The sequence below is a fragment of the Gadus morhua genome, chromosome 20 (assembly GCF_902167405.1).
Source record: "Gadus morhua chromosome 20, gadMor3.0, whole genome shotgun sequence".
Taxonomy (NCBI): domain Eukaryota; kingdom Metazoa; phylum Chordata; class Actinopteri; order Gadiformes; family Gadidae; genus Gadus; species Gadus morhua.
The window spans coordinates 5,146,402-5,161,401 of NC_044067.1; the positions used below are offsets into that span (position 1 = coordinate 5,146,402).

At 48.6% G+C, this 15,000-nt stretch overlaps 1 protein-coding gene across 12 annotated transcripts in view; it reads right to left on the reverse strand.

Moving 5' to 3' along the window:
* The window catches only part of stxbp5l (syntaxin binding protein 5L), a 123,126-nt gene that overhangs the window by 14,617 nt on the left and 93,509 nt on the right, over positions 1-15,000 (reverse strand). For 7 of the 12 annotated variants that reach the window (XM_030343352.1, XM_030343350.1, XM_030343348.1 and 4 more), the window contains 4 exons: positions 14,039-14,104; positions 8,849-8,959; positions 5,217-5,270; positions 1,762-1,941 (listed from right to left, as the gene is read on the reverse strand). In XM_030343352.1, the coding sequence (XP_030199212.1) occupies positions 1,762-1,941; positions 5,217-5,270; positions 8,849-8,959; positions 14,039-14,104 (411 nt within the window). The remainder of the gene's footprint in view (positions 1-1,761; positions 1,942-5,216; positions 5,271-8,848; positions 8,960-14,038; positions 14,105-15,000) is intronic. The other 5 variants (XM_030343357.1, XM_030343355.1, XM_030343358.1 and 2 more) reach the window with 1 other exon arrangement.

Sequence of the window (15,000 nt, forward strand, 5' to 3'; positions counted from 1 at the left end):
TAATAGGTGTACATGTACCCGTTATTTAGCCTCAAGTGGTTACACTTTACAATAACGTTCAGTCAATGAGCGTTCAGTTAAAGATTCGTTCATCATTAACTCAAGGCTTATAAATGACGTTATTATGAAGTGAAAACCAATATTGTTGTCGCTGATGTTGTTATGATGGGGGGCTGGGTGTCTTAAGTATAAGGCTCAAGAATAGTTGCACCTGCGGCAAAACAAATCAGAGCACATCATCATCATCATCTTGTCTCTCCCTGGCTATATCGTCAGCATTACACTATCATCACAACCCTGTCGTGTCTGCCCTCATCCCTCATGACCTTCTCTCTCTCTGAAGTAAAAGCACCTCTGCCCAACCAGTCATTAGAACACAACGGCAGCCAGCAGGGCTCCGTCCCTCCGGATGGGGGGATGCATTTAAGCCGCGTCTAGCGGTCCATTAGCGAGAGAGCGCCCCTCCTCTCAGTGGTCGGTGTCTGGCGCTGGACAGTGGCGTGCCGACGTTAGTGGTGTGGTGTAAGGATAAAGAGACCGCCAGCCATCGTTGGCCACGGCATGGGGGACTGGGGTTGTGTGTTTTTGACCAATCATCGGAGCCACTTCCCATCCTCGCCGCCCGTTCTGCCGTGCCAGGGGCAGCAAGCGCCTGACAATCTGGTGCCGTCTTCGTTCAATCGGGGCGGGGGACGTCTCCGCGAAGCAACAGGGGTCACCGCGAAGGATTGTGTCTCAGTCGGGGGACGGAACGAAGTGTCCCCGAATAATAACGGCGTCGGGAGGGTGTCGTCCGCTGCCTGGTGGTGTGGCCAGAGTGAAAATGCAATTCTTTACAGGGAGCCGGGCGCGGGGCCAGGATGGAACGCTACAGTGTCATGGCGGTGCTGCTTAGGTTAACGCCAGCTAGGCTGAGGCAGCACGGAGACAGACAGACAGACAGACACACACAGAAGCACACACAGTATGCTGGTTTGCCTCACATGCTGCATTCATACATAAGAAACACACCCACACACAAGAAGCGCACACGACACAATGTCACACACACACGCACACCGACACACACACACACACACACACACTGGCACACACACACAAGACATGCACAAAGACACCGACACACACACATAGACACACACACACACACACACACACTTGTCACATGGACATGCGGGCTTGTCTGTTGAGCACATGGCTCCGTGAGGTGCGGCCGAGAGTGCGGGTGTGAAAAGCGCGAGACTATATAGAGGAAAAACAAAAAGGCAAGTGTGACAATGCGTGACAGCTGTGAGCCCAAACACCTTGAACCCCCTCCGGCGCGGTCATCTGCTCGTTCGTCTGCTCGTTAAGACGCCGCTCGTCGGCTAACGCGCTAATTTATCCGTCGACGATAACGCGGCGCTCGCTGAGAACGAAGCGACTCATAAAATAAAACAGGAAAACAACCCAAAACAACAAAGCATCATTGAACCTTGACCCCTCGCCCACCCTCACCCGCGCAGCAAAACAGGTAAGGCACATTGTGTATCATTGACCCTTGACCCCTCTCGCTAACCCACACCCACGCAGCAAAACAGGTAAGGCACATTGTGTATCATTGACCCTTGACCCCTCTCGCCCACCCACACCAACACAGCCAGGGGTGGTGGCGTCATGCACTTAGTGAGGGGGGGGGGTGAGGTCAGCGGTCAGGGGTCAGGGGTCAGGGGGTTAGGAGGTTAGAGGGAATCATCGGCAAGGGAGAGGACAGGCACACACCTTCGGTATGGGACACAGGCAAAGAGATCTCCATGCAAGCGGCGGACTGGGCCTTGCGGAAGGGCGGCCTGCCGGGCCCTCTGCGGGTAAGCCGGGACCCCTCGGGACCGATCGGGATGCGGGGCTTCCCCGCCGAGCAGGGCTGGGAGGTGGGACTAGTGCAATGTCCATTGACATGATCTGTAACAACGGCAGAGCATTAGCAAAAAGAGCACATGACCAACAGAACCGAGGAGAAAGGCAGGAGAAATGAAAAGAGGAGCACTTCGTACAAACTGGAGTTAAAGAAAGGTGCAGTAAGTAAGAGTCGGGTGGATGTCAGAGTAGAGGCGTTGGGGAAGGTGAGGGGTTAGGCGTGGAGGAGGGAGGTGAGAGAGAGAGAGAGAGAGAGAGAGAGAGAGAGAGAGAGAGAGAGAGAGAGAGAGAGAGAGAGAGAGAGAGAGAGAGAGAGAGAGAGAGAGCAGTAGTTAGAGCAAGGATCACTAGCTAGGAACATTCTTGAAAGAGCAGAAGAAAACAGTTGGTGGTGGATAGAAAATAGAAAACATCAACAGAGAGAGAGGAGCAGAGAAAGAGAGGACACTGGCATCAATCAACTTGTGCCCTGAGAAAGAGTGAGAGAGAGGTAGGCATTCATCAGCAGACCCAAGGGGTGATTTGGTGACGAGTTCGCAGTCGTTAGCGTCGGCCAATCCACAGACTTGTTGTTCATCTCCACTTCCCCCCCGTCCCGCAGCACCAGTGGTGTCCGTGTTGGTGACACGGGGGACTTGTGTCAGGTTTGTCACCGTTCAGCCGAATAATCGTTTAATAATGTGTCATTGATGAACATGGCAAATCACTTGTGTGGTAACTGCAGGCTGTTTTTGTATTGACGCACACACACACAGACACACACACACACACACACACACACACGGGCCCACACTGACACACAAACAAACAGACACACACACACACACACACCAGGCATATACACAAACAAAGACACAAGGTAGGGAATGTATTGTGCGGTTCCTTTGTGGTTGCGTCAAGCGAACACGAGCATGTTGTCTTAATTAGCCAGCTCATGACGGCGCTCCGGAAGGACCCTGTCACTCAAGTGTAGAAATAACCGCCATGGCCGTCGGCCCTCCCGTTGCCCATGGCGACAAGGCCTCACCTTTAAAAGTGAAAGTTGAAAGGCTTTTCTCATCTTATTCTTTGCTTCTGCTTCTGTCCCTCACATGACACGCACTTGCGCACACACACACACACACACACACACACACACACACACACACACGGACGTACGCACGCACGGATTCACTCACACACTCACACACTCACACACTCACACACTCACACACACACACAGACGTGGTTGGAGCACATTTTGCTCATGAATGGAAAGAGGGAACATGTTTGGCATTGCGTGGCGTCTGTTGCTGTGAGCTGTGAGCCAAGAGGGTTGGCAGCGCTCTGATAAATGTGCGGTCTAGATAAAGGGGTGCAGAGAATGGGGGAGGCGGGGTCGCCATGGTGCAAAGGACGCCATTTTCCGAAAGTGAAGATGAAAAACAGCAGGCTGCTGACCACTCCGCGTGCAAACAGCAGGGGGTTCCCGGGGCAACGCAGGCCTGCATAATGGCCGACCCAACGACATCACTTTGGTTGTTCCGTTTGACATTGGTTTTTGTTTTGAATGGATTTCAATCAGAAGTGAGTGATTCGGTCGTTTTTCCCGGGAACCTCCTATGAAAATCGGTGCCCATCCAGGAACATGTTATTGTACCCTTAAACGCGCACACGCACACGCACTCACTTGCACGTACACGCACTCACAAACACACACGCACACACAGGCAGAAGCAAATTGTGTCAGTGCACACACATACAAATACACATACACACACACATAAATAAACACACACACACACAATCATTTTTACTGACTGAAGCTTAATTGAACAGTTAAAATAATTTGAATGTTTGCAGTGGCGTTGGTTTGTTTGGGTGAGAAAATCCATGCAATTCGGCGATATACGGTTTCTAAGATAACATTCAGAGAGATCATTTTCTATAATTTGTTTCATCCTTCCCGCCTCCTTCGTATCAACATTTCATTTCGTGGACTAGATTCCTCCCCCACATAATCACGTATGACGGCAGAGGTGGGCCTTAATTACAGAGTCTGTATAAAACCCCTAACCGACGGCCATTACACCGGCTAACACCTGTCAGAGCAAAGAGAAAGCATGATTTATACTTTTGAGGCCCATAGCACAGAGAAACCAGCACATCTTTTGACATTGACCACACACACACAACCACGCACACACACACACACACACACACACACACACACACACACACACACACACACACACACACACACACATCCACACAAAGTTCATAGAGACATGCGTGCCATGGCCGGAGCACACGTGCACGCTACGCAGCAGCACATTGAAAGAGAGAGAGAGAGAGAGAGAGAGAGAGAGAGAGAGAGAGAGAGAGAGAGAGAGAGAGAGAGAGAGAGAGAGAGAGAGAGAGAGAGAGAGAGAGAACGAGAGAGAACGAGAGAGAGAGAGAACGAGAGAGAACGAGAGAGAGAGACAGACAGAGAGACAGAGAACGAGAGAAAGATAGAGAGACAGAGAGAGAGACAGAGAGAGAACGAGAGACCTACACAGTTAGAAAAACAGGCAGTGAGAAAGAAAGACGAGAGAGACAGAGAAAGAAATAGAGAAACTGCAGAGGATCTGTTAATGCAAATGATCTGGTTGTAGGAAAGGAGAAACATGAATCAACCAGTGAGAGAGATGGGGCGAAACTGCATCAGGCGACCGAGAATGAGGACCAATCACTGAAGAGCAAAGCGGCCAATGAGAGGTAGGCTTTCTCAAAAAGAGGAGAAAGATAGAGAAGGATCGAAAGCAAACGAAACAACTACTACAGCTAAGAACAGAGCATGTACTGGTTTGATGAGAGAACATTGAGAAGAACCTCCCTCCAGTTTAGATATGGACATGAGTCACGTTTCACCTTCAGAGACACTTGCAAAATGTATACTAGAGACAAGGAGAGGAAGATGCAGCACAGGACAGGTGGAAAAAGGACAAACACTACAGGTTAATATCGTCGTGAGGGCTGGAAAATCCCAGGAGGAGATGTAGAAAACTGAGCGGAGGAACTCAGAGGAAACGAAGAAAACAGAAAAAAGTGAGAGAGAGAGAGAGAGAGAGAGAGAGAGAGAGAGAGAGAGAGAGAGAGAGAGAGAGAGAGAGAGAGAGAGAGAGAGAGAGAGAGAGAGAGAGAGGGTGTGAGAGGAAGAGAGAGAGGGAGACAAACCAAAGAAGGAAAGCAATGCAACTCGAATTTGACTGAGTGAAATAACCGAGAGAAAGAATGACGAAAAGTAAGCAGAAAGAATATGAACGGAAGAGAAAACTGCTGGCTTTCGCCTACCGTACCAAGATCAGTCTTAAGATCTGTAGGCAGACTTAACTTTCTGCCGGGTCCCTTTACTGAAACAAAAGGAAATAAGAAACAAAGTGCCAGTTAATCCTTTCAAATGAAAATTAACTGAAATCAAAAATCCAAACCAAAAAGAGCAAACCAACAAAATCATAGTTGAGACAAAATAAAGGAACACACATGCAGATTGGTCCAGTTGCACATGGCAGGCATATGCAGACTTTGTTTCATTGTAGTTCCCGGACCAAGGTGCCCAACTTCCACCCAATATGCTATAGTACTGTGTTGTTTCATCCTTCTTTCTATAAGCAATCACACTTCTAAGCATCGTGACTTTAAAAGTACACTCAAGCCTCAGTCAAGGACAGCGCGGACGGCGAATAAAGTACGATTGCAATTACTTGTTCTGATTGGCAGACATCGGGGCTAGCTGATGTCACTTGCCATCACCTTAGCACCAAGTTCGGCCAATTAGAAAGACGAGTCGCATATCCTTATCCTTAGGAGCTGTTCCTTTGGTGTCTGTGGTTGTTGAGTAACAGTAAGCTTATGCTCAAAATCATCAAATGGGCCAGCACAGTTTCCATCCATGTTCAGTATCTCCACCCTGACAACATTAGATCAAACAGTGCCCCACGATATGATACGGTCGTTGTACACTGGGGAAAACAAGATATTGGTACCGGGGCATTTCCCCCGCAGTATACATCAGATAGAGCAAAACGGTTTATAGCGTGTTGAGATATTAAACAACAGCAGCTTATCAGTATTGGCATCATGGTGCTGGCCTATCTCTGGCCCAGCGCCCGGGGTAATGGCTGCTCTGAGCATTGAGCGGAGGCAGGAGCGACCTTGGTCTGGGAAATAAATAGGAGATGGGTGGTGGGCGAGGGAGATGGGTTTGGTGGGAGCATGTACTAAACAGAACACGACACGTGAGGGAACAAAGTAAAACGTTTTTTCACACACATTTTGCAAGCATTTTGCAGTCGATAAGATGGACTGCAAAGTTAGAATTGGAGATGTTGTTATTGATGTATTTTCATGAACAAGCTCACAATATGAGTTCATATTTTTATTAAATGGTGGGTAAATGGTGACCCTGGGAGGTGGAAGACGCAGAATTTAATTGAGTATTAAGATTAACTGACCCCCACACACACACACACACACACACACACACACACACACACACACACACACACACACACACACACACACACACACACACACACACACACACACACACACACACACAAATTCCATCAGGCCTTCATTGCCTTGACTGTTGCTGTGTCTTTCCCTTCGCATTGTTCATATTATGGAGATGAGATGGAAAGGATTCTGACACGACCCATCTATTCAAGATATATATTTTATTCATCATATGTTTTTGTCCTTCACGGATCCGAGCCAATGCCAGTGACTTTGCGTCCGGGATGGCCTTGGTATTCATCTTTTATTCTCCTCACAAAAGTACATTTTGTACAAGCTCTAGCAGAAACTCGGTGATTAGGGAGTTGTGTGTGGATGTTGAGGAGTGACCTTCACAGATCAGTCTGCATTATTCATCCAAACGGTGGCATAAGAAGAAATACACTTTGTCTTCGTCCATTAAGAGAGTTAAGAGATAATGTAAGTACTTTAATTCTTGCAGTCTTGGCTGCAAATCTTTAAATCCCGATGGAACGTAAGGAATATTTCTGATTTAATCCAAGTCATTTCATTAATTGAATTATTGGATCACTGTCTCTCCACAAGGTTTATAGCTATTGGCAAACCGTGAAGTGTTAATAATGAGATATGTGTGTGTGCGTGTGTGTGTGTGTGTGTGTGTGTGTGTGTGTGTGTGTGTGTGAGACTGAGTGCTTGTCTGTGTGTAATAAGGTCAGGTGAACGGGATTAAGAACAGACGTAATTAAAGTCTTAATAATAAGGGATGTCAACATCAATAATGCGTTCCACTGATAAACGTGTTCAACGGTTATACGATTGCTCTCTGGATATTTTGCTTCTGTACTATAATAATAATGTATAATAATTATAATCACGTATTGCCTAATTAGTTATTTTCATTGTGCTCCTCCTGCCACATTCAGTGATCTTTCAATTGGCCTCATCCACTTTGCATTGTGTCTGATGATTCAAATACATGTTTTAATAGTCCATACATTCTCAATCAGTTTTAAAGGCATGTACGTGTGCTTAACCAAATCAATATTATATTGGTATTGGCTCCGACCTCACACAATGTATAGACACAAGGTATACATTTATTGTTAAATGTTTAATAATGTTTAATATTATAATAATTCCTATTTTTTTTTTATTTGGTCCTACAGCTAAAGAGTTGTGTATCTATGTTTTTCAATAGCAGCATATTTAGATGTAACAATGTCTTATATATCTATGGAAATGTATTTGTAAGTGCTTCATAGAACGAGAATCAAAATCAAAATCTAAATGGCGTCGGACTGGCTGGATTATTATATGTTGAGCAGAGCGAACGTTAGAGACTAAAGTGCATTTAGATCTTCTAGTCGTTCCATTGGCTGGAGAGAGTCACAGGGCCGACAGGAGCCACCTGATTGGCTACTGATACGGCAGGGCAAGCCCACCGCACCGTGGCCCCCATGCAGTTAGAGGAGATGGACGGGTGACGGACGGTCGTCAAGACAACAGAGGGAAATGACATGGCGAGTTTTCATTTCAAACGGTACTTAAACGCACGATGCACAGTGAGGCTCAGCCAATGGCGACACACACACACACACACACACACACACACACACACACACACACACACACACACACACACACACACACACACACACACACACACACACACACACACACACACAAAGCTAACAATCTCTACCGAAACACCAGTCTAGCAACAACACAGCACAGTGGCTATAGGTTAGCAGCTACAGGTTAGCAGTGTAGCTACAGGTTAGCGGTTACAGGTTAGCAGCTACAGGTTAGCCGTTATAGGTTAGCGGTTACAGATTAGCTGCTACAGGTTAGCGGCTAGAGGTTAGCCTTTACAGATAAGCCGCTACAGGTCAGCCGCTACAGGTTAGCGGTTACAGATTAGCAGCTACAGATAAGCGGCTACAGGTTAACCATTACAGGTTAGCAGCTAGAGGTTAGCGGCTACAGGTTAGCCGTTACAGGTTAGCAGCTAGAGGTTAGCGGCTACAGGTTAGCAGCTAGAGGTTAGCGGCTACAGGTTAGCCGGTAGAGCCTGCACCCACAGAACAGCTGCACAGGGACGAGCAGCAGCACGGCTACGACGCAGGCTGCACCACCGCGCTAGAAAGAGGCACCTCATTCACGGCATGCAGGAGGAGACTAACGTAGACCACCCCCCCGACACACACACACACACACACACACACACACACACACACCCTACCCCATCTAGGGATGCGGGCATCTCACATGTGCATGTTCTTAAGTATTACCGCCCCAATCCTTCCATCCATCCTCCCCCAAACATGGAGCCGACACGGGCTTGAGGAAAGGTGGTGTCGGGTGTGGGTGGAGGGTGGGGGGGTTGGGTGGTGGTGGTGGAGGACTGGGAGGTGGACCCCCCCGGGGTGTCCTGGTCCCGTCTTCTTCTTACCATTGTCCAGCAAGTGAAAGACTGGGCTGCAGGGGCTGGCTCTGGGCGCGGCCGCGGGATCACCACGGGGCATGCGGCCCTCGGAGTGCAGGGAGGACGGGGGGTAATGAACTAGAACGAGGGAGATCACACACACGGACAGACGGACGGACGGACGGACGGACGGACGGACACACACACACAGGGACACGGACACATGTACACACCCCAGGTGAACTTCTGGAGGAACGAATGCTTGAAAGGCGCGGCAATGAGGAACAGTCCAGGTGACGGATTTCTGTCATTGTTTTGTTTATTGATGAATGGAGATACGCCCCCTGTTCATGTGGTTGAACCGTCGTATCCGTGGTAACAGGGGAACACGACAACGACAGGAGCACGGCATAGACACACTACTCACACAACGGCGGCTATAAGTACAACAACCGCCAATAATACACACTAACTACCACGTCACAAGCGATTCAATGACAACTTCTTTACTAGCTTGACATCGCCAGACTAATATGCGAATGTACTATAGTACAAGTCTGGAACCCAACGGTTCATTTTCAAGTTCCAAGGGGTGTCATCCACCGGGTTCAGACCGTAAGGCCTCCGGACGTAATTGGACAGACCGACAACCAATCAGAGCGACGAACCCGCATGACACATCAGCCGCTGCCATCTAGATGTCTTCATGTAAATGCCTCAACGGCGCTGCCATAAGGCGATCCTCTGTACACTCATCACATATTAGATAAACGGTTGAGCTGGAAATCTGTCGGAGCGGGAGGAGGGGGGCCTGAGCAAATAAAACATCAGCTCTGAGAACCGTCTGGTTCTCAGGCCAGAGTATAACTGCTCCCCTTCCTAGAAGTGTTGGGTTGTGTGTGGTATCCATTCAACACCAAAGACGGTAGACGGTGTTAAACCGGATGATGGAGCACTGGATGCACTCGATGCCGGGACGCCTGCACTCAGACGTCGGTAGCGCGTTGGGACTGATTGCTTTAAACGACGTGTAAAGCACGGAGATGATGTCTAACAGGATCACAACTGAAACAGCCCAGGCTATAATGCAATACGTGTGCACTCATTTCTCCTCACTCATCTGATACCATACAGCCTTTTTTCAGGCAGATCTATTAGATTTACCATAGGGAAGCTGTGGGACTTTGCACAATAGCGCCCTCTCTGGCCAATCGTGTTAACGGAGGGTTTTGTCTAATTGGTCACAAAGAGCGACGAAAAGAACTATGAAGCAATTAGCAGCTATGTTTCCCGAACGGGTAAACATATCAAATCTTCTTGATTTGATATGCTGCTAATGAAACAAAAACTATCCACCATCTAAATACTTGTCAGATACGGGTTTTGACGTCACGTCCTCTCGTTGTAATTCCGCTCGTTGATTGCTTTGACTCGGTAGACTTCTAACGTATCTCCATTCGATGTGCAGTCCAAAGAGAAACAGTCAGAGCAGGTTTCAGACCGAACCAAAGCTCCTCGGTACAGCAGTGTGGCTGTACCGAGGAGCCTGGCAGGTGGGCTCAGACCCCCCTTGCTCCTATAACCAACCACCACAGACACACACGCCAACACCACCACCACCATTCCCCCTCCCCCCCCCCATATCAGTTCTAAAATTATCCTGGCCGGGTCACAGCGTCTGAACCTGGCAGAGAGCGAACAAAAAAGTCAAAGCAAAGAAACAGAAAGAGAAGGATGATGACGGAGGTAGAGGAGGTCTTTCAGTGGGCGGAGAAGGGGCCAATTATCAGGCCCCGCTAACGGACTTGAGGGGCCCGGCACTCAGCACGGGGGGTTACCGGCTCACGGGGGCGCCTCAAGAAGATGGCCGCCACTGCCTAACAAGCTGTCTGAGTCAGAGGCGGTATGTTTGGCAGCGTCTAATGGTCACGGTGACGGCTGGAGAATGATAATAAGTAGGAAGAGGGGGGGGGAAACTTGGTCAGCCCTGTGTCAGACGGAGAAGAGCCAAACTCCTCACCTAGCTGAGCCGAGGTGTGCCAGCCGGAATGAGGCGCAGGCTGGGTTTGAAGTGAAGCCCCCCAGGCCAGATAACGAACGAGGAGTCGAGCTTCATTACCTGAGAACTTCCTCTTAATGGCTACTGTAAAGTACGTCCTCCTGGGCTGGGGACGTGTTCAAGGCTGAGCGAACGGGGTGAATGAGTAATGAACTTCAATGAAGAAAAAGGCTTCACACCGCGCTTCAAACGTCAACCTTGTGTTTGAATGCCGGGCTGGATGTTAGTTACCTCAGGCTATGATTAGGGATGTGAATACTACATTGTTTTGAATTCAATTATTGCATATCCCGAGAGATGGTTGTACTGTCGACCAGAATTTATGAGGTCAATTTATAACAGATACACAAATAAATACATCATGTTAATACATGAATGTGTCATATAAATGATTATAAATTCCAGTAACCTCGCTTGGATAATTTCCAGGAGTCAGAAAATTCTACTCCTGTGAAAATCTGTGCTAGACGGAAGAGGCAGGACTTCAAACACGACAGTGGAGAACATTCTCTCCCCTCCACTCAGTGAGTGTGGATGGGTTTATAATTCTGCACAGCCTGCTGGAGGAAGTTACGACAACACACAGATTGATCCTGGATGAACTGCAAAAAGGGGAATTTCGTTCAAAAAGCCTGTCCCTCTCCACTTAGGTACTGGCAGAAACTAGACTTCAATCTTAACCGGTCAAGGACTCATTGCCAGGAGAATTTGAGGACGATCAGCAATGCCCTAGAACAACCAAACCCAAGCACAGATAGGAGGATTCTGATGGGCCCTTCTACCATCAGCGATTCCCAGGGAGGACTACAAAACCCAACCACAGATAGGAGGATTCTAATATGCCCTTCTGCCATCAGCAAATATTCTCAAATGAACATTTCACTTTTCTCTGGTGCAGGAATTGTTTAATACAAGTTGAAATACTTCAAATGTTGACAGAATGTCTGAGGAGAGAAGATTAGTTTCTGTTTGATGTGAGATTGTACCAACACACTGAGCGGCAACACAGTACAAACAGGCACTACGCAAGCATGTAGCCACACTACCTGGGGAATACCTTGGCGCATTTTCCGGGAAATATCTCATATTGATTTAATACCATCATATTTACTTTTTTCAAGAACACAGCAATTCCGGGGGTAATTCCATCACAAACACACACACAAACAGAAGCTGTCAGACACAGCTCTATTCATAGTCCCCGACGTGTTGACTGACAGCCAGTAACCTGTCAATCACCTCCAGCGTCAACATTATCATCAACAACAACAACAAAAGGAAGGAGGGAAGCGTTATACAATTCCCGCTGGTCTCTCCCACTTCCCAACGCACACACCTGCTACACCTCGCCGCAGCCCATTTAATTACACAGCCTGCAGCGACCTCTGCAAGCCCACCAGCTCATTACCTCACCCACCCTCCCCCTCCCTCCCTCCCCCCCCCCACCCACCCACCCCTGCCTCTTGTTTATCCATCATGCCGTGATCCACAACAACCCCCTCTCTGCTCCTTCTGTGGTACATAACATTAAAATATAACACAGGCTTCCATGCAGTTCCATAAGTAGTGGTTGCACGTTGCACACACAGAGACACAAGCACACAGCACACGCACAAACACAGATTAGCGGAGAGTATACAGGCAATCGATGCTGTGCCAAGATGCATCAGAGGTGCTACAGCGTTACAACCGTGTATACTAGAGAGAGAGAGCGAGAGACACAGAGAGAGAGACAGAGACAGAGAGAGAGAGAGAGAGAGAGACAGAGACAGAGACAGAGACAGAGACAGAGACAGAGACAGAGACAGAGACAGAGACAGAGACAGAGACAGAGACAGAGACAGAGACAGAGACCGAGACCGAGACCGAGACCGAGACCGAGACCGAGAGCGAGAGCGAGAGCGGGAGCGAGAGAGAGAGAGAGAGAGAGAGAGAGAGAGAGAGAGAGAGAGAGAGAGAGAGAGAGAGAGAGAGAGAGAGAGAGAGAGAGAGAGAGACAGAGACAGAGAGAGAGAGAGAGAGAGAGAGAGAGAGAGAGAGAGAGAGAGAGAGAGAGAAAGAGAAAGAGAGCGAGAGCGGGAGCGAGAGAGAGAGAGAGAGAGAGAGAGAGAGAGAGAGAGAGAGAGAGAGAGAGAGACAGAGAGAGGGAAAGAGAGAGAGAGCGGGAGCGAGAGAGAGAGAGACAGAGAGAGAGAGAGAGAGAAAGAGAGAGAGAGAGAGAGAGAGAGAGAGAGAGAGAGAGAGAGACAGAGAGAGAGACAGAGAGAGGGAAAGAGAGTGAGAGCGAGAGAGAGAGAGAGAGAGAGCGGGGCTCTTGGCAGCAGAGCCTTCGCTGCGGGCGTTGCCCCATGCTGAGCAGGGAGCACGCAACCTGTTCGTGCTGCTGGCTCAACACTGAGGCAGGACAAACATGGTAACACTGACACAAGCAGTCGCAAAGGAGCCCGTTGAGAAAACAGTAAAGAAATAAACAGGGACTGTTGATATCAAGCTATAAGAGGAAGAGAAAGCAAACACAAATGTGATCTTTGGGGTGTAGTTGTAGGCTGGGTACTGGTGTTTTGTGTGCCATTTTGTTTGCGATCAACTGGTGTCATGTTCTCCTCTCATTCTGCCTCTAATTGGACATCTTTTCGGCTTTGATTGGATGTCCAATCAAAGCCAACCAATCAGAGCCAACATACGACGACCAGAAATAAGTCAGTAGTCATTGCCTGCATTCCATGCTGAGGTGAAAAACTGCACCCTGGCAAATTCTCTACTTAAGAGCTGAAGAGCAAATTACAGCTGCAAGAACTCATGTGGCGCCTAACACCCCTCCTTAACCTGCAAGGTAGTGGGGTGTACTGCATTACCACACTGAGGCACGCAGGCTCTGTTCGAGACATGGGGGGAAAGCTTGGTTAATGGCGACAAGTCATAAGTTGGTTCAGTGTGTGTGTCAGAGTGTGTATGTGTAAGGGTGAGCATGTGTGTGAGAAAGACAGAAGGAGAGAGAGAGAGAGAGAGAGAGAGAGAGAGAGAGAGAGAGAGAGAGAGAGAGAGAGAGAGAGAGAGAGAGAGGGAGAGGGAGAGGGAGAGGGAGAGAGAGAGAGAGAGAGAGAGAGAAAGAGAGAGAGAGAGAGCGTGCCGTCCTTAAAGGTCGCCGGTGGCAGTACCTGAGGTGGGCGACTTGCTGCGCTCCATGTCCACCGACTGCTGGTTGTCAGACAACTCCGTGAGACCTGTCGTAACCACGGCAACCGGGGTCGGGGGGGAAGGGGGGGGGGGGTTAGGAAGAGTTCGGAGAGGAAATCGAAACGGAAACAGTCAATTAGGCGGGTTTCAATTTGGAGAGGAGCAGACACGACAGGGGTCAGCCGGGCGACCCGCCGGAGCCCTCCTGTACATCAGCGCCGCTCAGGGGGAGACCGTTTGAGAGCCACAACCCGTGTTTAATCACTTCCCGAAAAAAAGGGCAACTCCGGAGGCCATTGTTTAAACTGCCTTTGGTTTTTTTTGGTTCCCCCGTAAAAGTGAGGGAGACTAGACAGGGTTTCGGGCAATTATTTTATCCGGTCCCTCCCCCCCCCCTGGCCTAGCGCTGCTGAAAGATAGAAACAGAGCCCGTGATGGGACCTGCCCTGCCCGGCTTTAGATGTGACTCTTGTACTGCCCTCGGCATGTATTAAACTTGCCTTGGACAGCTCTGCGGGCCGGGCAAGCCCCATACTGAAGGGAACACAATACAGTGCATTTCGGACGCTTTGAAGCAGGCAGTAGTTGACAGTAACACATTCACTGCCAATCCTCTCTGCGTGCACCAGGGCTGACTTTGTTAATGACCTTGTTGCGTTTCCAAAGACCAATATGCCTTATTTTTATCTTTTTGCTAAACCTAATCAATCTAATCTCTTGTTATTTACATGTTTTTCTTATTTATTATTAAGGGCTTACAATCGTTAATGATGCCTTTAGTTTGAGTAACTGAAAGAACTTTTATAAATTCAGATGTACGCAAACGGCTTGGGGGCGCATCATCGTTTGTCTGAAGGCCCACGTTGTTGAATTATAAAGGATATAATGGATATCTCTCGTCGTGACAGAGTTGAAAAAGTGGAATATCCGCAAGAGGATGAAC